The following is a 26,252-nucleotide window of genomic DNA, read 5'->3' as shown; positions in this document are numbered from 1 at the left end:
CACTAGCTTTGGTTGTAAGTACTTCACCTTCGCATCTCTTCGAAGCTTCACGCTTTTTGTCAACGGTTGAGCTTTTAGGTAGGTGGCTGGTAAGGGGGTGTGGATTTGTGGAAGGAATTTGCTATTTATGTTCATACTTATAGTTATTTTTCCTTGCAAGGTTTGCTGTTTGTCTAAGGTTTGGCAATATTTCATTTTTGGTTATTGGAGAACCAAAAACTAAGAAAAACTTTGTTTGCATCTAACTACTCAATGAAATCAAAACAAAATTTGCAGCAAAATCTGCTGTTAATACCAGTATGTTATTTTGCAGCAACAATTTTCACCAGTTCAAGCGGAATGATAACTAATATCTTACTAGAAGAACAATTTGGACCTAAAAACCTGAACCGGTCATAAACTTACAGTTTAAACTTTAATTTTTAATGAGTTTTTTTTAAATAGTGGAATTTTTCAAATCATTATATCCTGCAAAAAAAGTTGTTCTTAGTCATACACTAGACTAGTAGTACTAACAGGTTTGGTAGATAGATGAGATATTGGAAGTTTCTTTCAGTAGGGAGTTTAGCTATTACGAAACGTAATGCGATGAGCAACCCGGCGTGCTTTTAGAAACGTCATTTTGGCTACCGCATGAGTAAATCTCCTCCCAGGGTGGCTCGGCGTTTGGTGGCCTAACTAGCTAGTATGACTAGCTCTCGAGTGTTTACTCTTGACAACTGCACCCGACATAAAGTTAGGCATAACTTTAAAAAAGTTAATCATGGCTAGTTTGCAGCACTTTTTCAAAGCTATGCTTCTATATATATATATTTCTCAAAGTCTGGTTCAGATATAAGCTGACTTTCTGAGTGCAACATTGATTCAACTCATTCCATAGTAGTATTACAATATCGTATGGTGCATAGAAGTCAATGTTTCTCAACTGCATTTATAGATTGATAGACCGCATATAAGAACAGTTTTTTCTCATACAGTTTCATATGGCGATGTCGTTTTTTTTTAAATTTCTCTTTTCCTGTTTGTGCATTGATCTAACAGGTTGTTTTCAAACAAATTTTCAAAAACAACCTTTTATGTCAAGAATACAAATGTATGACGCTCCTCTTCAGCATGCTTTAGCTTTGTTTGTATCATAATAGCTGTCGTGTGTTTATTATTTAGTTTGACAACAAAGGCTTCTATTTGGGTGGTAAAGCCTGGTTTTCATATGACAGCGCAATGATCGTGCGCGGCCCAGTGATCGTGCGCAATGCATTTCTTGGGCCGCGATGCAGTGTTTCCATATCGCCCGTAGGCGCCATGCTTGCATTGGACAGGGTGGATAATTTCCTTACTTTTTCATAGGAGAGACATATTTCTTCGGAAAAACAGCCCTCCATTGCGAAATTGCGCTGTCATATGAAAACCAGGCTTACTCTTTCGTACGGGGGACCGATTTCTTCGGAACACAGCCCTCCGTTTTTAATTGTAGGATAGGTTGAAAAGGTCTAGCGGTGTATTGTGGGATACATCATCCATTCCGTTGGATCCTTGCGATCAGCGTACGCATGTCGCGCGATCGTCGTGCGTTGACGTTTCCATATCACAGCTGGCCTACGCACGACGTCGTGCGCCTTGTTGCGCGCCTTGCACTGTCATATGGAAACCAGGCTTACCTTTGACCAAAAAAAACTATCAATTCCCTTTTTTTCATATTGAAATGTATACAATTGCACATAAAATATGCACCCTGCTTGGGGTGCATCATGTGATGCAGACTCCTTTTAGGCAAAGAAGAATGCAGCCCCGATTATCATTCAATTGCACATATTGTTCATCCATCCTTCTATTGATCTAAATCAACTGTATTGACAGAAAGACAGTGTATTGGACATTCACTAGTCAAAGTTGGCAGTTTTTGGGTCAATGATGAGTGCCACTCGAGCTCAAAGGGGAGGTGAGAGGGACCTCAGACTGAATTAATAAATGGTGTAGGACCCAGCGAATATCAAATTCAAATCGAACTGCAAATGCATTTTCAGTTTTAAACATGAATAGGCCTATAGGTAATTTTAAACCATTTTCTAGCATATTTTTAAACGCTAGTCATTTGACTTAGTTACTAACAATCTGTAATTCTGTTTTGTATATATATTACTTTAGTGCCAATAATTCTTTTTTAAACAGAAATGTTTTCCAAATGATGCCATACAAGAATTATAAGACTAAAAATGCAGAAGGACAACAGTAAGCCACTAAAATCAAGTGGTTTGACATACATGTATTGTTTTTCTGCTGAGAGAACGGATATCAAGTAGAAAATTGTTATAGCGGCTAGTACTAATGTTTTTTGAAATAATTGTTAGATGTTGCGTGCAATTTTTTCATATCAATTAAGTTGAAATGAGTTAAAAACTCGTAACTGTCTTGTAAAAAATGAGTACACAAACCATAGAAGATCTTAAAACCTTTAAAAAATAAAGTAAATTAAAAAAATACGTAAAATAACATTTAGGGAGTAAAAAGATGCAAAGATTTGGAAAGATTATCCTTTGAAATAAAATATACTGGAATGGTACAGATGAAGAAGAGCGGTTACATGAGTGATGCTTAGTGATTAGCAAGTCGGGCATCCCTACTGTTTGCTTGAAAATTATTTGTACAAAACCAGTTTTTCAGTATCGCTTTTGGTAGTTTTACACTGGTAAGATAAGTTTATTTCAAGAATTATTTTTTGTTTATTTGAGGCAAACTTTGCAAAATTTAAAAAGTAAGCTCGCTACTTACCATATTAGCAAATGAGCCGTGAACTATTTAAGAGAAATGCAAACCAACTTCACATAGTTTGTACTAGCACCAAAAGCACTCATATCAAGAGCGGTATCTTTTTGTGTGGCCACTCCTCTTAAGATTACGGCAATAATATCCAAGTCATGAACATCGGGATAACTGTTTTAAATGATTAAAGGCGCTTTCAAATACTTAAAAGGCCTCCGGGGCTCACCAACATGAAGGCTTTCGGTTCAGCCATTAAGATTTAAAAAAAATTTATGTTAGGTGAGCACCTCTTGAATTTGAAGCAAGTTTTATGTGGTATAGAAATATTGGTACCAAATTAACTTTTAAAATAGGCAAAGTATGATGAGTCTTGCGTCTTTCACTTTCGGTTCGCATATATTGTTTATTCTGCCGGAAAGTCGCTAGAATTGCTCACCATAGTACCTTTACAAAACATTCATCATGGATGACTGATTTAACAGATCCACCCAAAAAAGTTTCCACAGTAAATTTAGTATATTGGGTCATCAATTTCCAACAACAAAACAAAGCAGTTAGTTTCTTTACTCAGAAATCACAGCATAAGATTGTGGTTTCAACCTTTTTTTTCTAGTTTAAGATAGACGAAACAAAAAATTGTAAACAGCAGCGTAAACATATTTCTGCTAGTGAAGTTTGTTACCAGTGGACCTCAGATATTTTTGATAACTACCTTAGATTTTTTGATAACTACAGTATACTTCTATATTAAATAATCGCAATCGGCCTATTGGTGAAACCGCAAAATGATTAAGTTTTTCTTTTGTAGCATGTTTTACTAACCTCGAAAAAGTCATTAAAGAATGCTTCTGTTTGTTCAATGCATTTAAGCTTGTGTAGAATTTTTTACATATTCCAAAACTGTTTGATTAAAGCTCTACGACATGCATTATTCAAAGTTTTTCGTCAAAGAATGCAGGTAAAAACTTTTAGCGTTGCAATCAATTGCAATCCGGCAATCTGGCTAAGCTAGGACAACTAGATGACTAGGACTGAATTGAAAAGTGACTGTGACCTGAAAATGAATCTATGTTAACAAGTTTGGTTTTGAGGGATAGATCATGAATCTTGTAAAGATTTATAGTGCATCTCTGAATCATTGAAACGGTAGAGCAACAGGCAAACATTCATCGGCAGCAGACAACTCCAAACCAATTCAAAGTGTGGAAATGTAGTGAATGATACTAGCTTTACTGTTCCAGTTATTAGCGGCTTGTGAAATAATGATAAATGAAAGGGATAATGCAGGCACCTACAGATGACCTACCACAAGGTAGGTCATGTATAGGTACTTACACATAGCCTACCACAAGGTAGGTCATGTATAGGTACCTACAGATGACTCCATGTGGTAAGTACCTATCAGCTATTGTCGGTCAGATGTTAATAAGTCAGGGGAGACAAACTAACATTGTCGATAACAATAATTAAGGTTGTACTTAAAACCACTTGCTTCCAAATATATTGAAAACAGTTGCAGAAAAATATTTTGGTGCTTGTTTGTAAACATCGAATTAAAGTTTTCTCGTTGATGATTTCCTGTATAGGCCGGGAAAGCAATTCCTTCTAAACCATCTCCCTTTCTAGACAGAAAGTCTATGATGCTATGTCTATATTAGTATGTTATGGTAATGCTTGCTTGCACAAAACCCAATCAATCAGGGTTAAACTCTCAGATGTCAATTGATGTCCCACATTCTGTTCTCCCAACCAACAGTTGCAATGGAAACTAAAGGAAATTTTTCAAGTTGTCTGGACAGTGAAAACACTTTATGATAAATTGCACAATATGTTACTAAACGATGCTGCAACTAGTATGACGATAGATATTCGTATTAATGTGTTTGCTATTTATATGCAGTTTGATTGATCAAGTGTGTAGATCCAGCATTGGTAGAAATCGATGCATCGTCCTAATAAGTGAAAGTGAATGAACCTATGAAAACGGTTTGATGAAAAAAACAAGCTCTCCGTGTCGGGGAATCGAACCCCGGTCTCCCGCGTGACAGGCGGGGATACTTACCACTATACTAACACGGATTTGCTGAACGCCGAAGCTTTTATAGATGTGATTATCCACTAACTACTACATCATTACGCCAATATAATTATGTTCTCCGTTTTTAGAGATGGTGTTATCCAAGGGGCAGGGTGCAAAACTATAAACATGTGTAGGGTGTGCTTTGCCATGATAGTATTCTGATAAAGAGCTTATTTTAAGTACAGGATGTAGGTCTAATCAGAAATTTTATTCTTTTTTGAAAAAGTGAGTAAACTAACCTCCTGTTTGCTTTCCTAGCTCAAATTATTGGCTTGTAAAACTGTGTACGTTTTTTAAATTTGTAGGTAGCTTGCGTGTATACCGTAAGAAATTAAACATTTTTACTACTGACCAAGTTGACATAATTTGGCAGATGGCAAAGATTTTCGAAATCAAAACGCAAGCCATGTTTGTTGTGCGGAATGTGCGAGCAACCCTAACAAAAATATAACAGATCAGATTCGCGTTTCTTCTCAGTAGATGGCTCTCTATACATATGCTATGTTTCCGTGACGTGATGAGTTCGCAAGTTTGCATTGTCTGCAAAATGAAAATGACAAAAGTCTGCAAGTCGAATGAGCTTTGTTACTCACTAATTATTAGCGAATGTTTCATGTTTACGAAATATGGAAACGGCACTTGCGAATGACGCTCAAGCTATTCCATTTTAATCATTTCTAAACTTCAGTCATTCCTGCTTCAAAATTGTGCTACTAAGGGAGACAGGAGTGTGCCACTATGACCTATGATGTAGAATTCCATATCTTTTATAACAAAGTGCCAGCGTTAATCCACAACATGCAAAAGTTTATCGAAATACTCATTGCACGGTAACTCAATGAGAGCACAATCCCTAATCCATAGAAACAATTATAAATAAATCAGTCAAACCAGAGGTCGTTAGTTGAAAATAAACAACTGGTGTGCAATTACAGGGAATGTTTGCGTAAGTTATTCTAGTACTGTATATCGTCAGACACTCATGTGGTGGGAATGTCTTGGGAATGTGGTGGGAATCTTTAATTGTCCTATGAAAGGTCACAAAGGTCAACAATCCACACAGTAGTTGAAGCTAAAGCCTGCTGCAGTGGTGAGAAACTCATATACAGTAGACGCTAATACAACACAAAAAACTTTTTCCAGAGAATATTTACGTTATAGGTATTTTACTATTTTACAAATCGCAAACTATATGGAAATGGCTAAATCTGTTCCAAATTCTTACGAAGGATGTTTACGTTATCAGGGTCTACTGTAGTACCACTCTCTATGAGGGTCTTTACTGTAGTACCCCTCTCTATCAGGGTCTCTACTGTAGTACCACTCTCTATCAGGGTCTCTACTGTAGTACCAATCTCTATCAGGGTCTCTACTGTAGTACCACTCTCTATCAGGGTCTCTACTGTAATACCACTAGACTAGCAACAACTAGAGCACATTAGAGATGTCAAACGCGAATATAGTCTTTCGTTGCCGAATATAGTCTTTCGTTGCCCACGTTGTTGTATTTCAATTTATTTTGTAACTATTGGAGCGTGAAGTTTGTTTTTATAGTATTTATTTTTAATGATCAAATTTTGAACTGAACTGCGTTACGGTATTTTAGGGCTCCCACAATTTTGTTATACGTCGAACTGTTGTTTCAATGCAATTTGAATTTAATTTTAAACCATAGTCGCTGACAATCAGCTAACTAATCACGACCAAGTGTCAAGTAAAAAATATCTAGCATGTGCAATAGACCTACACAAAGGTGCTAGCATCAGCTGCCATGCCAGGCTCGGTAGATATGCCAGTTGGTTTGGCCAATCTTTTACCCGCGGGTTTCAGCCTTCAGAATGGTAAACTAGTTGCCAGTGTCAGCAATACACTGCTTAAAAAGGTCAACCTGTAATTCTGCGAATAAACTGCAACAACTAAAATATTGAAAAATTAAAAACTGACTTGACATTATTAAAAAGGAAGTAAATTAACTAGCAAGCCTTTGAAAGTGCAAAGCAAGGTTTGCAAAGTCTTGTGAATTGCCGGCAAACAACAATTATGTACACATCAGACTGGAAACCGTGTTCTGCATAGCCAACCGTTTCGGCCTAGGCAAAACTATCTGAGTGAAACTATCCTACATGGGAACAAAGCATCAGCTGTTTTTAATAGGTCAAAAAAGGCCGCATTCAACTGACACAAATTAGTTGGAATTTTCAAACGAGTCAAAACAGCTGTAAATGTGTGTCACCGCATTCCTAGATAGTTCTGTTTTGCTGGCTGCGTCCTAAATAGTTGTTGCAAGTTAGTACTATTACCAGTTCTAGAAAGTTCCAGAAGGCTGTAATAAACTAGTGTCTTAGGCTGTTGTCGGTTGCTGTCTATGTGTGAGCGTTGTGTCTGCTTGAGCCCGGATCTCAAATACGCCGCAAGCACGGCGACAGCACAGCAGGGCTATCAGCGGTGAAATGTGAACCTACATGCCAAGCATCGTCGATCGTTGTCGGCAGTCAACGCAAGAGTTCAGCGCTATTCAACTTTCGCGAAGAGCCGCAGGCAAAACCTTCCGAAATGCAGTATACAGATGAAGGGTAGCATTATCTAAACGACATGGTGAGCGAACACTTTTTATGCGATTATTAGCGATGCAGTTTTATGTGAACAGAAGCCGCCTACCATCGCAAATGTTTTGCTGCACAAGATTACCGCCGGGGTCTCGCAATTGGCATAAAAACCAGGCTTTAGCATACTGCAAGCAGAGGCTGTGCGTGTGGTTTTTTATGGGCTTGTTTTACAAACAATAGCTCTGTGATCTTAATTGGACATGCCTGAGTCTAAAGTCAAGAAAATCTCGGTGACTGGAGACATGCTCAGTTGCTGAGAGTAATTTAAGGTTGGATATCATTCCTGTCACTACTAGGGGCCTTTTTTGGAAATTGAACCCAAACCTGTTGCTTGCAGGCCAGGCTTTCTATACTATTGTGTACAGCTGTTTCCATAAATAGACTGATATCTATTTAAATTTCCTTGGTGACAACTTACATAATTTTATTCCGGTGCAACCATACAAGTTTCAAATCTTTGATTTGGCTTCGAAATAGTTCCGGATGGGTGACAGTTGCAAATCTGTTATTTTCATAGAATTATCTGTCTAATGTCAAATTGAATCTATATTAATAAAGCTTTCTTTTTCACAGTGTTTGTCTGTTAGTCGACATAAACGCTATTCCAATCAAAATTTTAGCCGATTTCATCGATATTTCTCACCTACTTGTATATACGCTTCGTACCTTCAGGTCAAGAAAAATATTCGGTTTTAAAACTCCAACTATTGACATCCTTTTTGGGAAGTTGGGCAAGTCTTTTCTGAGCGTTTTAGTTGCGATCGGGCTTTGTCGATTTTAATCTTGTAACATCTAGACAATCTGATCACCTCAAACATAAAAAACAATCACAAATAATAAAAAATACCAATACTTTCTAATAAAATCACTAAAATCTTGTTCAAGTTCATCTTGCACGGTATTACAGAAAATAAAATGTTGCTAAAAATAGCTTGTGAGCCCCTAGGCCTGTTTTTATGTTTGATGTATCTGATTGTCAAGATGTTTATAAATTAGAAATTTGTTAAATGTTTTCTTGAAAAATGTTATCTTGGTAATACTGCATTTTAAAATCTGTTAGTTTATCTTACTGTAGGTCATTGCAAAGAAGAAATTGTGATAAAGCGAAACTCAGCTCAGGGTGTTCTATGAACATGTTTTCTGTTGGTTCAATGCAGCCAGATGATTGTTTCTTTTCCAAGTATAGACTCAATAGGCTGAATAGTCCACTACTCACTAACCAGAAATATTTCATACAGAGTTTACAAAAGCCACACGCTTTTTTCCTGTACATAAAAACTTTGCTGAGCTGTAGTCTTCATGGTTTAATGTATGCAATGAATTGAAATATATTTTGTTGAGAAATGTGATTTAAACATTTCAATTGAAAATATGTTAGTTTATTCTGTTATAGGAAGATCTAGTTTTATAACTACCCAGATCATGCACTTCTGATGTCACTGAAGGCGGTTGAGTCAATTACGCAAGACTATAGCCATAAATATCCCAGACTGATAATCACATAGGAATTCACTAAGACTTAATCTCAGCTCTTTAGAACTCGCAAATTTTGTCTCTCTTGTACTTTGATCGAGACAGTGCATACGTGACATTTGCCATCATATGACAAAAGATGGCCTGGTAGCAAATATGCTGAAACCACAGCAAGTAAATTTATGATGCATATCTAACAAACCAGATAAGCTCGCTTCATTGCACTTTAACGTTGGTTTACCGAGGTGTACAGCAGTCAATTCTAGTCCAGACGTATGATAAATTATGGCAAATGAGGTTCTCAGCAGAGTATCATACTTAAATCAATCAGCCATTACGGCTAGTTTGAATTCTAGTTACTAGTAGTATATTATTAATATTATATAATATAAGCTACAGAAAGTCTTGTTGATAGTTTCATTCTGGGGCCGTGTAATAATTAGTACTGGGCTTCTAAATCCATAAGTTTTTTAGTTCATGCCTATTAAATAACTTCAAATAAATTATAATGCAAAATCTGTGAAATTAAAGCTTACATCAAATTTCTTTTGGGATAAAAGTAGGACAACTCTTTATCTAGCTGCTAATCTCGCTTTTTACTAGTCGAAAAGTCGCTGGGATTCCGGCTATTAAAGCTAATTAAAAGTTGAGCTTCGTGAGCAAAGGAGTGGACAACTCCTTACTTTTGTGCCAGCTAGAATTGAACTATAGGTTACTAGTGATGTACATGTAAATGAAGCAGTAGTAAGCTTGTATAATGAGCAATATTTACTATAAGAAGAACCATGTCTGTCCGTTTGTCCGACCAAAGCTACACTTGGAGCATTAACAAAGAATTCAAGAATTCAGTTCACTCAAGAATTCAGCTCGAAAATTGGGATTGCCAGACAAATGCTCTACCAACAGCACAACTCAATCACGTTGATGCCTTGTGGAATAACTATGCACTTAGTTATTACACATGATACTCTCTTATGACGCATGAGACTGCCAGAAGACTAGTTATACCTGACAAAAGTCTATCAATTGCAAAACTCGAAGTGAAACGATTAACGTACGATTTGTAAAAAGCGATTTTATAGAGGCTTGCGCTATGCATTAATAAGCTAGTCACGGCCAATAGATGATTAGCAAATTCTACAAAAGAGCTAGTTTATAAGATCTGTTATTGGTCAATAGTAAGTAGGACCTATGAAATAGAGTGATATGTTTTTGATTTACTGCTTTTTGCTGGCTTGTTCAAATTGTAATCGTACATTCTATTTATCTTTTATGTATTTATAAAACTCAACAGGCCCTCTTTATGCAACTCCGTGCTGAATTGAAAATCTTTGAACTATCTTTGTAAAAAAGAGCCATGAATTATCAGATTGGATAATAAATAATTCACTTTCCCAAGCATTAAGGACAATTATTTTTAATAAATGCGTTTGAATTTATGTCAGGAAACCAATGGCTTAAATAATTCTGAGCAACACCAGTTTTACTAAATGTTTTTTATAAGCGTTTTTGAACGTTTCAAAAATTCTAGAAGACTATCCCAGACCTGCTGAAAATTATTTTGTCAGTAGCTAATTAGCTTTAATAGATCATATTCTTTATTTCTATGAATATTTTGTAATTTTTAGTAAGTCATCCACAATAAACCTCCCATTAGTGCTTCCATAGCTCGGCACCATAGCTAAAGGCTCATGAAGCTCACTGACTATTTGTACCATTAGAAATCCTATGAACATCCAATGACAGCCGTTTGAGTTATTAACTGAATCATCTGTACTGGTCATATGATATCTGATACAGTCACTTCTAAAGGCTGATTCTGACTATCTCGGCGTATGTCGGCGTTGATGCCACTACTTCGATGATCGTCGATGATAACGATGTTCCAACTATCAAATCCATCCACATTTACATCAGCAAATACTCCGTGATGTAGTGGTCTCATTTTTCTTTTTAATTTTTCTCGAAAAAACCTCATCGTTTTTGCATGCTCAAATTAAATACTAGTCCCGCAGCAAATATCATAAACATAAATATATAAATCATGTTATTCGCGACAGCAACTTATTATCGCTGAAATTGTTAATATTGTACCAAATAACAAAGTTTGACAGCTACAAACTGTCCAAACAAACTCGCTTTGCTTCATCGATGCTAGTGGTCCCCAGTGAACAGCCACAATGAACGCCGAGAAGACAACTCCGACATATGGCAATATAGTTTGAACTATCCTTCAAGCTAATATTTGAATTTTTGATGTCATCTTAATCAATATTGTTAATATTCTCTATTGGTAAACATGTTTAAAGTCAGCTAACAGATTCCTCCAATTTGATGTTCTCTGGAGCAATATTTAGTGGTTCCGGAGGCTTAAAAAGTCATACTACTATACATACAGTATCTGGGTTGGCAAGTAATATAATAATATAAAGATTTGTTTATTTACATTTATGATCGTGTGACTTACTCATCATAAAATGATGTGGGACAGAATTTTTAAGGGCTTGTGTTGCAAAAGTTTATTTGCAAACATTTTGCAAAATCTGTTACAGCATGTAACTGCTGCATGTTGCAAAAACCTATTAAATAAAACCACATTTTGATGATAGAGAGTTTGATTTACTTTATGTGAAGGTTGTGGATTTTGAATGGGTATTCAGGAGCTAAAGCTTCATTAAATAAGAAATCTAATTAGTGGAATCATTCTCAGGCTATCATTTAATCAATAGTTAAAATTAACAAAATTAATTGAAACTTGTATGGGGAGGATAACTCTAAGTTTATGGAAAGCTTGTGGAGTATCTTTACTGAACACTAGATATTTTTAAAAATACCAGATGATTACGTAAAAATGTGAAAGCGCATCTAAAGTACTGTCATATACCGTATATGGACAAGGAAAAAGTGGAAACAAAGCTTGTAATGAATAACCTATTTAAATATGTGAGAAAACCACCGTTGGGGTTGGTTTGGAAAAAAGATTGAATCAAATAGGATTCGAACTCATGTAAAATAAAATGCTGCCACAGTAGCTACAACAGCAGTAAAAAGTTGCTCAATTTCTTGGTTAACAATTCCTTAACGAGTAGATGTGACTCCCACTCTCACTAAACTTGTTTAAAAATAAATCATATGTCTAGATGAGCTATGTTAAAAGCACACGGAGTTAGCTGGTTTAGAAGGAGCTTATTTTTAGCCTTGCATTGTTAGCCCTTTGTTAGCCCTTTGCATTTGGTGTCGGTCACAATAAAATAGGGTTCTTTCTTAATCTTTTTGACAATTGTATAGACAATTTGACAATTGTATTTGACAATTGTATAGGTTTTAGCCATGAATCATACAATAAAATAAATACACACACTGTGAAAAATTTTTGTTGTAACACACAGAAATAACAAAGCCATTGCCTTTTTTTCTCACATAGTGCACACCACTAAAGGTGCGTTTACATGTAGGTGATTTGTTGGAGTTGCTTCCATGCCTGAGAAAGTCTGTTTGTTGCAAAACAAAACATTTTCGTAAAAATGGCTTTGTCCAATTACTGACACAAGATCGGTGAAATGCTGCATAATATGTTTGGGTGTTTCTGATTGCTTCGTTGACAAAGTTAAATTGACCAATCATATATCGCAATGTTATACAAGTATATGTGTTGAAAATACAAGCAAATAAAATGGATTTCGATGTTGTATTTCTATTAGCTAAAAACAGTGAACCTTTTTGTATAGTAGGAGTTTGAGTTGGTTTGTGTAAAGTTGTTGAAAAACCATATTTCAAATCTTAAACAGAGTAGAAGCCATTCTAACTCCAACTCTCTGTGCAGACACACAAACCAGTTAAATCGTCGTGATGTCATGAAACATTTGATACGTGTTAGTTTTGTGAGTAACAAAACTCATTTGACTTGCAGGTTTGACTTTTGCAACTTGTAGATAAACCGTGACTCTAACATAGTGCATATATGTGTACGTGTCGTCAACTGAACTATGTATTTTAGTAGATCCCAACATGTCCATGGATATACCTCCACACCCCAGGGGCTGCACAGTCACCAACATGTTTATGATAAGCGATGATGGCTCTATTAAAATCCCAGCTCTTATTGTGAAAGAGGAAGGATTCAAAGAGGTCGTAGAGGCAGTAAAAACTTACAAATGGAAGGATGAAGATTTCCTCTTGGGGAGTTATCCTAAAAATGGTAAGTTTAGTTTTGACAAAGAATTTGGTATCAAAAACTTTAATTTTGATAATAACATGTGATAATTTTATATTTTTTGCTCCTGCACCGAGTTTAATTATTGCGGTGCTGAAACAATGCACTTTACAAGTGAAATACTGTATCTAAAGCTTGTGGGTCTTACCAGCGCCTCTAAAACCTATGTTGGAGTTGCGAACACTTTTTATTAAAGAGAAAACAACTTTTATTTTGTAGATATGAGATCTGGTTGTGATAATTGTTTTGTATAACAATAGTTCCCATAGCAAAAGTTTAAATATAAGTAAATAAGTACAATATATAATATAATTATTATTATATTAAATATATTGTAATACTTGTAATATATTAAATAAGTACTCTAGCAGTCTCAAGCACTGTAAGTGATTATCAGTTGTGCCGATAAAGCACAGAACATAAATATGTGAGCAGTCACTCTAGGTGGACCATTGGTGCAGGTGTTAGAGTGCTGGTCTGTGAACCTAAATGGCATGAGTTTGAATCCTGCGAGAAGCAATATTTTATCGCAATTTCTAACCATAACTTTGGACAGATTGGCTCAGTTTTTAATATAGCAAAGGTAATGCATTCTCAACTGTTGGTACAAATGCAGCCAAATGTATGCTCGTTCAGGTTTATGGAAATATGAAAAATTGTAATGGGAAAATGAGTAACCTATTTAAATATGTGAAAAACCACCGTTGGGGGGTGGTTTGGAAAAAAGATTGAATCAAATAGGATTCGAACTTGTAAAATAAAATGCTGCCACAGTAGCTACAACAGCAGTAAAAAGTTGCTCAATTTCTTGGTTAACAATTCCTTAACGAGTAGATGTGACTTCTATTCTCACTAAACTTGTTTAAAAGTAAATCATGTCTAGATGAGCTATGTTAAAAGCACACGGAGTTAGCTGGCTCAGCAGAAGCTTATTTTTTGCAGACGAGTTGAATGTGTTGTTGCTCTAAGAAATGTTCTCCAACTAGAAGAAGGGATCTGCACATTTACAGTTATGGAACTAAACATGCTATAGCATGCTTATCGACTATATTAATAGTTACTATATTTTCATTATTTCATCACAAAGAATACTTTGTTGGAAAATCTGTATTAAGAAATCTCATTTTGTCACTGCGAATTCAATAATAATATTCAATATAAAGTCAATGCGAAAGAAAGTGAGTTTGCAAGCAGTGCAGTTCATCAAAAAAGTTTGTTATCTTTGGTAGTTCTGTCATCTGAAGCTTTACAAATGCGTATGATGTTTTTTGGATTTGTTTTAGCCTGATAAGTTTATAAAACAAAATAGATCAGAGGATTGTACATTATATTTTTAAAATTTAGTAATTTGCCAACCAATAAAAATGTAAAATACAGAATTTATTAAACTTAAATATAGTTTATTTAGTGCAGAAAATTTGTTTGATTAACTCAAAGACCACCGAGCTCATAATATGTAGCTATTTTGTCTATGCATAATTGCTTGAGTGTAAAACGAAACTGCTATTGTGATGTAGAATGAAAGTACCAGCTTTGGCCAATCAGAAAAGAAGTTGCTAAAAAAGGTTAACACCTTTCTTTTTTCTTTTAAACTCTGCTGCTCTGAGGATCCCACACTCTGCTTCAATTGGCATGCTTGTTTTCAGGAACCAACTTCCTTTGGGAAATCATGACTATGATCCTTCGAGGAACATCTGACTACATCACAGACTTCAAAGCTCTCTGTATGATGGACCTTTTTCCTGTAACAAAGCTTGATGCAGACAACCTCTTCCCTTCTCCAAGGGTCCTCAACACTCATTACCGATTGGAGGCGCTGCCAGCAGCATTCCAAGGCAAAAAGACAGTCATAGGTGAGTTGTGGTTTTCTTTTATTTTTACAAAGTAAAACATTAAACGAAACAACAAATGATTTTTTTTAGATTTTAAAAGAACTATATTAACATATTAAGAACATATTAATTTTGAAAATTAAAAAAGAAATAATAAACGATTCTTGGAAATTTAAAAAGGAATAACAGATGAGTTTTTAAATTTTCAAATTTGTTTGTTTTTCAAAATAAACCATTTTTTAACCTGATATAAATATTTGAAATAATTGTTAAGAAATAAAAAAAATTAGTTCTTTGTTCATATAATAGTGAACCATTAATTCTACATATATCTAACCTGTAGGGAATCAGCTATGGAACGTGTTACAAATCTATTTATTTTGTTTGAAAACTTAACCGCTAAAGTAATTATTTAAATTTTTTCTGGAAATATCTTATATTTTATAGATATGGTGTAAAAGTACAACAAATTAAATACTTTCAAGCCTTTTCATGCTGTTACCATGTTTAAGGACCCCGTCTTATAACCTATGTGTCCATTCATCAATATTGTAGCTGTTTTATTGTTAGGAGACATTGACATCGTGCATGAATTCTTATTTCAACTAGTGATCTAGCCGAAAGCCATTTAAGAAAGATTTTTAAACACGTGTGAGTAAGATTGGAAAACTTTTTAATTTGTTTTAGCTTCAAAACTTTTTTATTTTATTGCAAACTGATATTAGTTGTTTTAAAGATGTAACAGAGCTGGCCAGCATGATTGGGTCTATATTTATAAACTTGAAACACAGTTATACTTTTTTTTTAAATGAATGGTTTATAAAACTCACCTAAAAAGTTTAATTTTGATTTGACAGATAAGCCTATAAACCTTTTACATATGTGTGCTTATCTTTGGCCTACACTGCAAGCGAAACTAGTCGGTACTAATCATTGCCCACCCTTAAATATAGCAATGGGTGTTGTAACTAAAGCTTCATGGTTATACAGGAAGAATAATCATTAAGTTTCAGTGGAACAATGTTAGGTCAAAGCATTTCCTTCTATACATATAAAAATGAGTAAATGTGACATGATACTACAGGTGTCTCAAAATTGTGTCAAGACTGCTCTTAGTACTTTGTCCAACAATTGTCAGTCAGAGACAGGAAAATTGCATCATGCCAAAACCACTGAAAACAATTTACTTCAGCACTTGTTCCTGTGGAGTAGGCTGAGATCTACATGTAACGTTCTTATGCAAAACGCTGTTAGCATTTGAGCATAGACACCTCTTGCATAGATTAGACTATAGCTTGTGTCTATATATCCGCCAGCTGGTTCACTTCAACTAAATATTTTGAGCAGCAAGTTTAGTTTGGTCAATAGTTGTTTGGGTTTTTAATGCATTTTGTAAAGCAGTGCGAAAATAACTTTACAGTAAAAAGTAAGAAACAAACACCACCAATATTTAATTATCTACAAGTGCAGTTACTAAACTTGGGCACTTTTCAAAATGTTTGACAAAATAATACTATACCAGTACCTTGACAGTTCTTCATGCCGGTAGAGGTTGTCAGATGTAATAAGTATTTGTACAAGTATTCCAAAATGCAGTTGACGGTAATGTGATTGGCTGCTAAGCTGAATGTCTGAATTGGAATCCTTTTCCCCAATCGCGGCTTCGGACAAGTAGATACGACTCCTACTTTAGTAAACATTATATAAATGCCTTTGTAATATAGATATATTTGAAATAATATTTAATGTTATTTGCTTTTTAGTTATGAGAAACCCTAAGGATGTGTGTGTCTCTTACTTTCACCAGGAGTCCAAATTGGTGAGTAATACAGAATTATAAAATGTGCAAATATCTTATTTAAGGCTTGCTTAAACTCACTAAATCTACTACTATCCAATTTTTAACACTTTTCATGCAGGCTGATGCTTGACAGCAGTGCTTTTAATGACATTTGCTTGTAATGCTGCTGAATCTATTACATCTCCTAATCTATGATGAGGACCTACCCACTTTTTTATTTTTTAAAAATTTGCTGTAGACATAGTTGCTTTTTTTCAGTGGATAAAAATAAAAATGGCTTGAAAAAAGTCGAATTTACCACCATAAATTACCAAGTATCTATACAGTGACAACATACTGACGTACCCCCGTATGGCACTGCAATGTCATCATAACAACAGTGTCGCTCTCGTTCTGTCATGATCTAGTGTCGCTGTTTGAGAAAGAAATCTTCATGCTATGCGCCATCTTTGTGCCAAGCACACGGCTTTAGGGACCAATGGCATCGCACTTGTGAGTGAGCATAGGTTTTGCACTCCTCTCGCTTCATATGCGGATATTTTTGTTTTCGAACAATTGCTTGACCAATGGCATCGCTCTTTCTGTCTGCAAAAACAAACTTTCTCAAGCAAAAGTGTGATGCAAAAGTATAAGAAACTCGAAGTAACAGTTTTTTCCTTGACCAATTAAAGATGCGACCTTGAATTAAGGTGTCACACAGCAATTGCTCTTCCATAGAACCCTTTGGAAACATGATATATTTGTCGGTCCAGCGTAGCGCTTCGGCACAGCTGTTCTTACACTATCAGTTTATTTCTCAACGTTCTACAAGTGGTCTAATAAAAGTTGTTATAACTTGCAGTAGGCATTAAATTTCGTGATATATTTTTCTTATTACATTCACGACTCACCACTTAAAAAACTTTAAAACTTCCATAGTTAGTAAACTAGCTTTGTACCAGAGTATACACTGGATTGTTATTGTTTAACTAGTGGTCTGCAGTGAGAGATCATCAGGTGTGCTGATAAAGCACAGCAGCGATTATCTGCTTTAATATTCTGCAATGCTAGGTGGCTGAATGGTGCAGTTGTTGGAGTGGTAGTGCACCGTGCTGAAAGCTGGGAGTTCAAATCCTAAAAGATGCAATCTTCTTTGCCCTCAACTACAATCGTGGCTTTGGACAAACACAACTCATATTATAGTCAAGACTGAACAAGTCAAAATATTATCTCTGACTATTAATACTTAATATTATAATAAATGCGATAAAATATGCAAAATGTAAAAAGGTTTTGTTTGAAAACCAGTTTATAATTCAGATGTCAGTCACACACTCACAGATACTTTGGTTAAAAATTTAAAAGTTTTTTTTTTCACATTTTGTTATTATTTCACTAGACCAAAAGCTACATAAATATCATGTTTGTATTTGACAAAACAACAAAAGAATTAACTTGCTAGGCAAGACTCCGTTAATTAATATTGTTTGTTAATATAATACATTAATACTAATACAAACCTCTGACATCCAATTTTTTTATCATATACCGTAGTTTTATATTATATTGAATTACCTTTAACTATGTTATATTATATATTATATTTAATATTTTTATATTATATTTGTATTTGTTATGTTATAATATATGTTATATGTTGTATTATAGTCTATATTATGATGTACTGTATTGTTTTTTATTATATTACATTTTATTACATAATGCAAAAAATTATTATTTTGAACTACGTTAAACTATATTATAATATATTATACTACATTAGACTGCTACATTATATTATATAATATTGTGCTGTAGTAGACCATATTATCTCATACAATATTACAATAAGTTATGGTTTATTATACTTGATTATATTATTCTCCGTGTTTGGCTCAACATCTGATCACCTTTTCTTCAGAAATTCCCTAAAAAAGGTGAAGAAGGCTCAACAGTGGAGATGAAGTTCTCAGACTATATCAAGATATTCCTGTTTGGCCAAGACATGCCATTTGGTAACTTCTTCAAGTACTGCGAGTACATGTGGACCCTGAAAGATAAGCCAAATGTCCACTTTGTCTTCTATGAGGAGCTGATCATGGTACGTGTATGGGGTGGCCTTGTGGAGCTATGTTTGGGAGAAGGGTTAAATGGGAGTTGTGTTTACTTGTAAAAAGTTTGGTTATGCGCTGGCTTTTTGTTGCGCAGACTACGGCAAAGATTAACTGTTTTTTACAGTTTTTTTTGTACCCAGAAGTGAAAAAGGTTTTAGGTACAGTCACCTCTCACTTTTGCGGCTTCGCGGATTTTTTTTCTTCAGTGCATTGTGCTCTGAATTCGGATTGGTTCCGGGGCTTTACTGTTGTCTAAAATTAAAATATTGATGCTGTACTGTTATGGTTTTTTTTCACTTGTCAACAGTTCTCATTTCTGTACATTCTGCCAAATTTATGTTTGTAAATTTTCTCTGTGAAAAAACCCACAATGTCGAGGAAACGTTATGCGCCGAAAAAAGGGCCTCCAAATGCGCCAAAGTGGTCGAGGAAGATGAAGAAAAAGTTACATTTCTGAACATGTTAAAGGAAGGTAAAAGCTATGTGGCTGTAGAGCATCATTACGAAATAAATTAATTTCCTAACAATATGAATAAACGAATTTTTCGAATAATTTGAATCCTTGAATGTTACCATAATTATTAAAATTATTGTTTTTTAAACAGATTTTGGGCCTTAGAATAGGTTTCGATTTTTTGTTTCCATCTACAGTACAGTATTGCATTGTAAAATAATCAAAAGTAAAGCTAACTACTTCACGGATTTCACTTATCATGGGTTATTTTTGGAACGCAACTCTAGTAGTAAACGAGGGATACCTGTATAGTTTGTCTCATTTGCCATTTTCCTTGCATTCTCTACTTTATGCATTTGTGTTTAAAATTGTAAAACTAACCCTTATTTGGCAAATTAATTAAATAAAATATTATTTAAAACATAAATTTTTTTGCAATAAATTGAATTTTTTAGTAGTTTTGATTTCTAATATGGAGTTGCCTTCTACTTCTCTAAAAGCACATGATTCCAAATGGTTTTTACATTACGATGTGTAATATAGTTAAATGGGGACCAAACAAACATGAATTGATCTGGAACTTTAAAGCATGTCAAACCAAGTAAGTTTGCGAGGAGCAGTCACACTAACCCTTGTCAAACTTGGAAACTTTTTAGATACAGTTGTACATATTTTCGTAACAATATATTTATAATTTTGTACACTCAGGACCCAATTGGCGCTATCACCAAGGTCAATGAGTTCATGGGAACCAACAGATCACCAGAACTAATTGCCAAGATTGCTGATGCTACGACTTTCTCCAAGATGCAGCAAGGCAAATCTCAGCAGGGCCATGACAACAAGGCTCTTTTGGGAGCAGTGAGTTTATAAGTTGTCACCACTTGCACAATTTAAGATTAGAATTTATTGTAAAAATTGTGTCTTTTCTTGCGTCTTAAAGCAAACTAGCTAAATTGTTTATGTTTTATCAGTCATTCAAAATAACTAAAACTTTGAAATAGAATTGAAGTTACCATTTGAAACCACTTTTTTCTAGTGTTCAAAGTTTTACTCAAAAAGTAACACATTTACCATTTATTTTACCTTTTGAGTAAAAGTAAAACAAATGGTAAAACATATTGTAAAACGCATGTACCAAATGTATTTTATAAAACACTTTTACCAACTGTCCACTCTGTACTCTATGAAGAGCTGTTTATGGTACCTGTATGGGAGTGGCCTTATGGAGCGATGTTTGGGTGGACAGGTTATATGGGAGTTGTGTTTACTCGTAAAAGGTGTTTGTTATGCCCATTTATGTGGACCCTGAAAGACAAACCAAATGCCCACTTTGTTTTTTATAAATAGCTGATAAAGGTAATTATACAAGAATAGGAGAGCTATGATTAGGGGACTTGGGCTAAGTAGGAGTTGTCTTTACTTGTAACATATGTTTTTACGCCATAACTTTTTGTTGAGCAGACTATGGTAAGAGGTAGTTGTATTTCACAGTCTTATTGAAGGATTACTCACAAACACAAATTAATCGCCCAAAAACTTTTGATTTTTATCTTTCTATAAACAATATTGGTTTATTTAATTTTGAAATGGCTATGAAGAGGAAAACATACAATGTGAGTTTTCATGCTGAGAAAAAGATGCAAACTGCAAATTAGAAAAAAAAAACTGAAGGTATCATCTAAAACTTATTTTTTACTGCAACAAGCAGTTGCTTACCTCTTTCACAAACACATTTTACAGAATGTTTTTTATCCACCAAATTTTTTCACCTTTTAGTACATGATATGGTTTATTCTTTTTTAAAGATGACCATGAATAGCAATTCTGTTTCTATAATAGAAACTGAAAATAGTAAGGGAAATAATAGAAACTGCAGGTTCAAGACATTTTGAATATATTTGTTTTTATCGACAGTTTTCTATCTGAAGCGATTTCGAAATTAGTATGCAAGATTTATTGGTCAGCTGAGCATTCTGTTTTGGTCTCATTTCATCAAAAAAATATAATTTACATGGAATATTTTTAGTCTGTTCTACAAATATAGTTTGCAACAACTAACAACTATCCAGAAATTTTCAAGTGCCTGGTTTCGAGCACCACATTGGCCAACATTTTAGCCATTTAATTACAAAATGATATTTAGCATCATTTTCATTCACAAAAACTGTCTTTATCAATTCAAACACTCTTTACAGGTGGTGATTTCAAAAGCTTTTTTAGCCCAAAACCAGGAGCATCAAAAACAATACAAACAAATTTTTAGATAGGTTGTTTTATCAAAAGTTGTTTTTATAGCGGACCCAACCAATCAGTTTAAATCATACCAAAACCGGTTAATTTTTCTAATATTTTTTTGCATGGCTTTCTACTTTGTACTTTGTTCTTTGTAAATTTTTAACTCGTTCTGGATTTAAAGTTTTTTTCACATTTTAAGTCTGCTTATAATATTATTTAATCAATTTTATTTTACATTTCAGCTGCGTGTAGATGAGTCTGCCATGAAGAAGACCTTGTCTCTTATGTTCAGAAAAGGTGAGAGGATAAAAATATAATAATTATTATTAAAAAATACAGTAATATTGATAAAAAATTATATAAAAAACATATAAAAAAATATACAATGTTGATGAAAAATATAATAAATAATAATACTATAATTCAATAAATACTATAATTGAATATAGTATATGATAATAGCTCGTTTAAACTTCTGCCATATCTGCTGTTTCAAAGTAGTAATCACTCTATCTTTAAATGTGCTTTTATACCAGGACAATTTATCAAAGTTGCTTCCACGCTGACAGATTCCGTTTGGTATAAAACAAAAAACGGCTTTGTTCTAGTTGCCGATACAAGATCAGTGAAATGTTACATACTACGTGTCCGTTGTGACGGTCGTGATGGAGTACAGCATAGATTTGACCAATCATATCTCGCAATAGCGCCGAAAATACAAAGGCAATATATTCTATTGCCCTTTAGCAGGGATGGCCTAATAATTTTGGCCATGATTCGTTACAGCCAAATTTGACAAATTACAGATCCACAACGGGCTGAAAATGTGCATTGTTCGTTTTTACCAAACATAAACATGCAATTATTTGTGAACATCTTAAAACAAGTGGTCAAAAACGATTTTAAAAAAAAATTTGTTTGTACACATAATTTGACTAAAAATCAGTGAACAAATCTGCTGTAATAAATATGTCTGATATCAGTGAAAAAATGAGGAGTGGGCTTTGACTTTACAGTAGGCCCTACTATCAAAACACTGTTTTCTGCTACTTACAGCGACTCTTACAAGTTCATGAAGATGATTGTTTGTTAGTCGTGTTCTATGACTGTTTTTCACAGAAATCATTGTTGAAAACAATGAATTTAAAAAAATTCTAAAAAATTTGAATTATTTTTTAAACCAAATTTTTAAATAATTATTTCAAACATCTTTCTGACAGCCAATTTGAAAGATTCACAAAAATAACTACAATGATTCAGATTTAGCTCCACCATTTGGCCATAGCTGTCCTATAGGATCAGTTGAAATGGCATCAATAGCAATAGAGTAACTCTCTTTTTTGTGCTAATAACCGGTAAAATGGAATTAATGACAAAATTATATTTGATTGACTAAAAATGTGACCCATTTTGTATAGTCAGAGTTTGAGTTGGTTTGATGTAAATTCTTTGCCAAAGCGTATTTCAAATCATAAACAGACGAGAACCTGTTCCAACTTTCTTAGCGGAAACACAACTCCAACAAGTCATCCTGGTGTAAAAGCACATTTAAAACATGAACAAATCCAATGAAATATTTCAGCGAGCATTGAATGTATTTTTATCAGAGAAACACTCAATTTGCATAACACAATAATTTAACCATTTTAAAAGATTTCAGGCTTGTTATAATGCCTTTTCGCTATAGTATTATATATTATATAATAAAACGTATATGTATATATATATATATAAAAAAATTGTTTCCTCCCCCCGGGTACCCTGTATGGGTAGTAAATTTTGCTCTAACTCGGGTCTCCTACCAGAGACCTGGGAGTTTGAGCACTCGCCTCAAGATCTTAACTGTTCCCAATAGCGCACTTTTCTGCAACTCACCTGAGTTGGTTGTTGTTGGTATTTGGGCAAGCCACATTTTATGCGCCGGTGTTATTGCGCCCAGTGCCCCAATGACTACTGGGATTACAGTTGTTCTTACATTCCAGCACTTTTCAATCTCTTCTCCAAGAGAGAGATATTTCTCTACCTTTTCTTTTTCTTTGCTGGCTATATTGTAGTCATTGGGTACTGCTATATCTATTATAGTAGCCCTCTTGTTCTCCTTGTCTACCACCACTATATCTGGTTGGTTTGCTAGGACATGCTTGTCAGTTCGGATGTAGAAATCCCAGAGGATCTTAGCGCGGTCATTTTTATTGACCTTACCAGGAGCTTCCCACCAGTGTTGTGGTTTATTAAGGCCATGCTCATCACATAGACTTCTATACACAACACCTGCGACATGATTATGCCGCTCAGTGTATGCGTTTCCTGCTAGCTGCTTGCATCCACTGATGATGTGTTGGATGGTCTCAGGTGCTTCTTTGCACAGTCTGCCTTTAGGATCGTCTCTAGTGTGATAGATTTTTGTTTGGAGTTGCCTTGTTGGGAGCACTTGCTCCTGGGCTGCCATGATTAGCGACTCTGTATTGGCCGTTAGGTTTCCTTTGTTCAGCCACATATATGACTGGTGAAGATCGCCAACCTTAGATATTTGTTGGTGGTAAGCACCATGAAGAGGTTTCTTGTGCCAGTCAATTTCCTCATCATCAGGGCGTAGGTCCGTTGTAAGAGCAGCCGATTGAAATTCAGCTAGCAACTTATCTGAAATGGCCATGGAGGCTGCATATGCTTTGATGCTTTGCTCCTCCTCTTTCACTGTCTGCTGTACACTTTTGAGTCCCCTACGGCCTTCTTTCCTATCAAGATACAATCTAGTAGTATCAGATTTTGGGTGGAGTGCTCCATGCATGGTCAGCAGTTTACAAGTTGCTATATCTGTTTCTTTGATGGCTTCCTCAGTCCACTTTATTATGTCTGCTGGATATCTTATTACTGGCAGTGCGTAGGTATTTATTGCCATGACTTGGTTCTTGGCATTGAGCTGGCTTCGTAAGACCTGCCGAAGGCGTTTCTTGTATTTGGTAATGGCTTTGTGACGTACCTCGGCTTCGTGGTTGATGTTGCTTTGCATAATCCCCAAGTACTTGTACCCTTCTTCTATATCTTTGATGGTACCATTTGGCATTCTTAGGCCATCTGTGAGCATAGAATGACCTTTCTTAAGAATTAGCCTTCCACATTTCTCAATACCGAAGCTCATTCCGATGTCCTTGCTGTATACCTGAGTGAGGTGTATTAGCGAATCAATGTCCCTTTCTTTGTTAGCGTACAGCTTGATGTCATCCATGTAGAAGAGGTGGTTTATTTTGGTGCCACTCTAAAACTGGTACCCATATATATATATATATATATATATATATATATATATATATATATATATATATATATATATATATATATATATATATATATATATATATATATATATATATATATATGTATATATATATATATGTACATATATCTATATACTGGCCAAATGCCCGGCGTTGCACGAGTAATTGAATAATTACCTAATGAATTTGAGTAACTTACCTTGAAAGCTAGATCTTTTTTAAAACCTTTACTAAGGCAATACTCGCATTTTAGTCCGGCTTAACAATCATTACACATAATGGTTAACAGTGCTAGTTATTAACCCTAACCAAGAACTTTAAGCGTAACATCTTAACTAATGTTTAAAGTTACATCTTAACCAATGTAATGACTATTTGCCTATTAGAAGCCTAATGGTTAAGTTTACTGCCTCGAGATCTGTAGGTTCGAGATCAAACCCAGTACCGTGCGGGTTCTTCTTTGCTGATTTTAATTGCTATAATTGGACACAGATTTTGACAAAAATGCAAAAAGACAAACACTGAGACTTACATATATAGATATGGGTTAGTACCATGACAGTCTAGTCATGACCATTGTCAGGTGTACCAATAAAGCACAGAGAATAAGCATGCGCATAAGAATTCTAAAGTCCATGAAGGGAAATGGTTAGTTCAAATACCTAGTAGTGTCTTACGTTGCTAAGACGAAAGTTGTGAGTGCAAATCCTGTTTGATGCAATCTTTTTTCATGATTTCCTACCGGGACTTTGGACAGACACAGCCATTACAGTAGTAAAAATGATTGTGTTGCAACCCTCACTGTAATGAGAGCCATGTCTATTTGTGCGAAGCCTTGCCTCGAGGTTAAGATAAAATGTCCCATCACACAGGATTTGAACTTGGATCTTTCTGCATGGCAACTCAGCATGCTATCAACTTCGTCATTCAACCATAGTATAAAATATCATTATTGGTGCAAGTGGCAACAGAAGTAGTTTATAGGACTATTCAGCGTTCACCATAAGATTTATATTATATATATATATATATTATAGTATTATATTATAGTGGTGTTGAACATAGTAAAAGCGACCACATTTGGTAAATTTTAGGAAAAGTTGGTGACTGGAAAGATCAGTTCTCAGTTTCGGACAATGAGCTCTTCGACGCCTACTTGAAGCAGTGGGAAGGCGGAAAGGACATCCCATTCATCTATGTATAGACTCTCTACGCAAGAATTCTAATCGCCTTTTTACGTTTTTTGATAAAGTGTTTTAGACGCTTATTTCCTGTGTTAGAGTGAAACACATACACTAGGCTGTAAGCTGCCGTGACAGAAACTCTCTGATGCACTGCCAGTATAACAATTTTGTAATCCAGCCAAATATGGCAAAGGGCAAATTTGTTATTTGAGTTATTGAAATAAATTTTGTAACCAAATATAA

General features: G+C 34.9%; 1 protein-coding gene and 1 non-coding gene across 2 annotated transcripts; one reads left to right on the top strand and one right to left on the bottom strand.

Annotated features, from left to right (window-relative positions):
• Positions 1-26,252, top strand: LOC137398588 (sulfotransferase 1C2-like). Its single transcript, XM_068084748.1, has 8 exons — positions 1-78; positions 12,917-13,117; positions 14,779-14,985; positions 16,728-16,783; positions 18,666-18,845; positions 20,021-20,173; positions 21,793-21,847; positions 25,920-26,252. The coding sequence occupies exons 2-8, from the start codon at positions 12,928-12,930 to the stop codon at positions 26,027-26,029; spliced, it is 951 nt and encodes a 316-aa protein (XP_067940849.1). The 5' UTR covers positions 1-78; positions 12,917-12,927; the 3' UTR covers positions 26,030-26,252.
• On the bottom strand, positions 4,768-4,839 carry Trnad-guc (transfer RNA aspartic acid (anticodon GUC)). Its single transcript has one exon. It is a non-coding gene; the product is annotated as a tRNA-Asp (tRNA).

This window comes from Watersipora subatra, chromosome 6 (assembly GCF_963576615.1).
Source record: "Watersipora subatra chromosome 6, tzWatSuba1.1, whole genome shotgun sequence".
Lineage (NCBI taxonomy): Eukaryota > Metazoa > Bryozoa > Gymnolaemata > Cheilostomatida > Watersiporidae > Watersipora > Watersipora subatra.
Note: the sequence above shows the minus strand (reverse complement) of the source record. Positions and strands in the feature narration are given on the sequence as shown.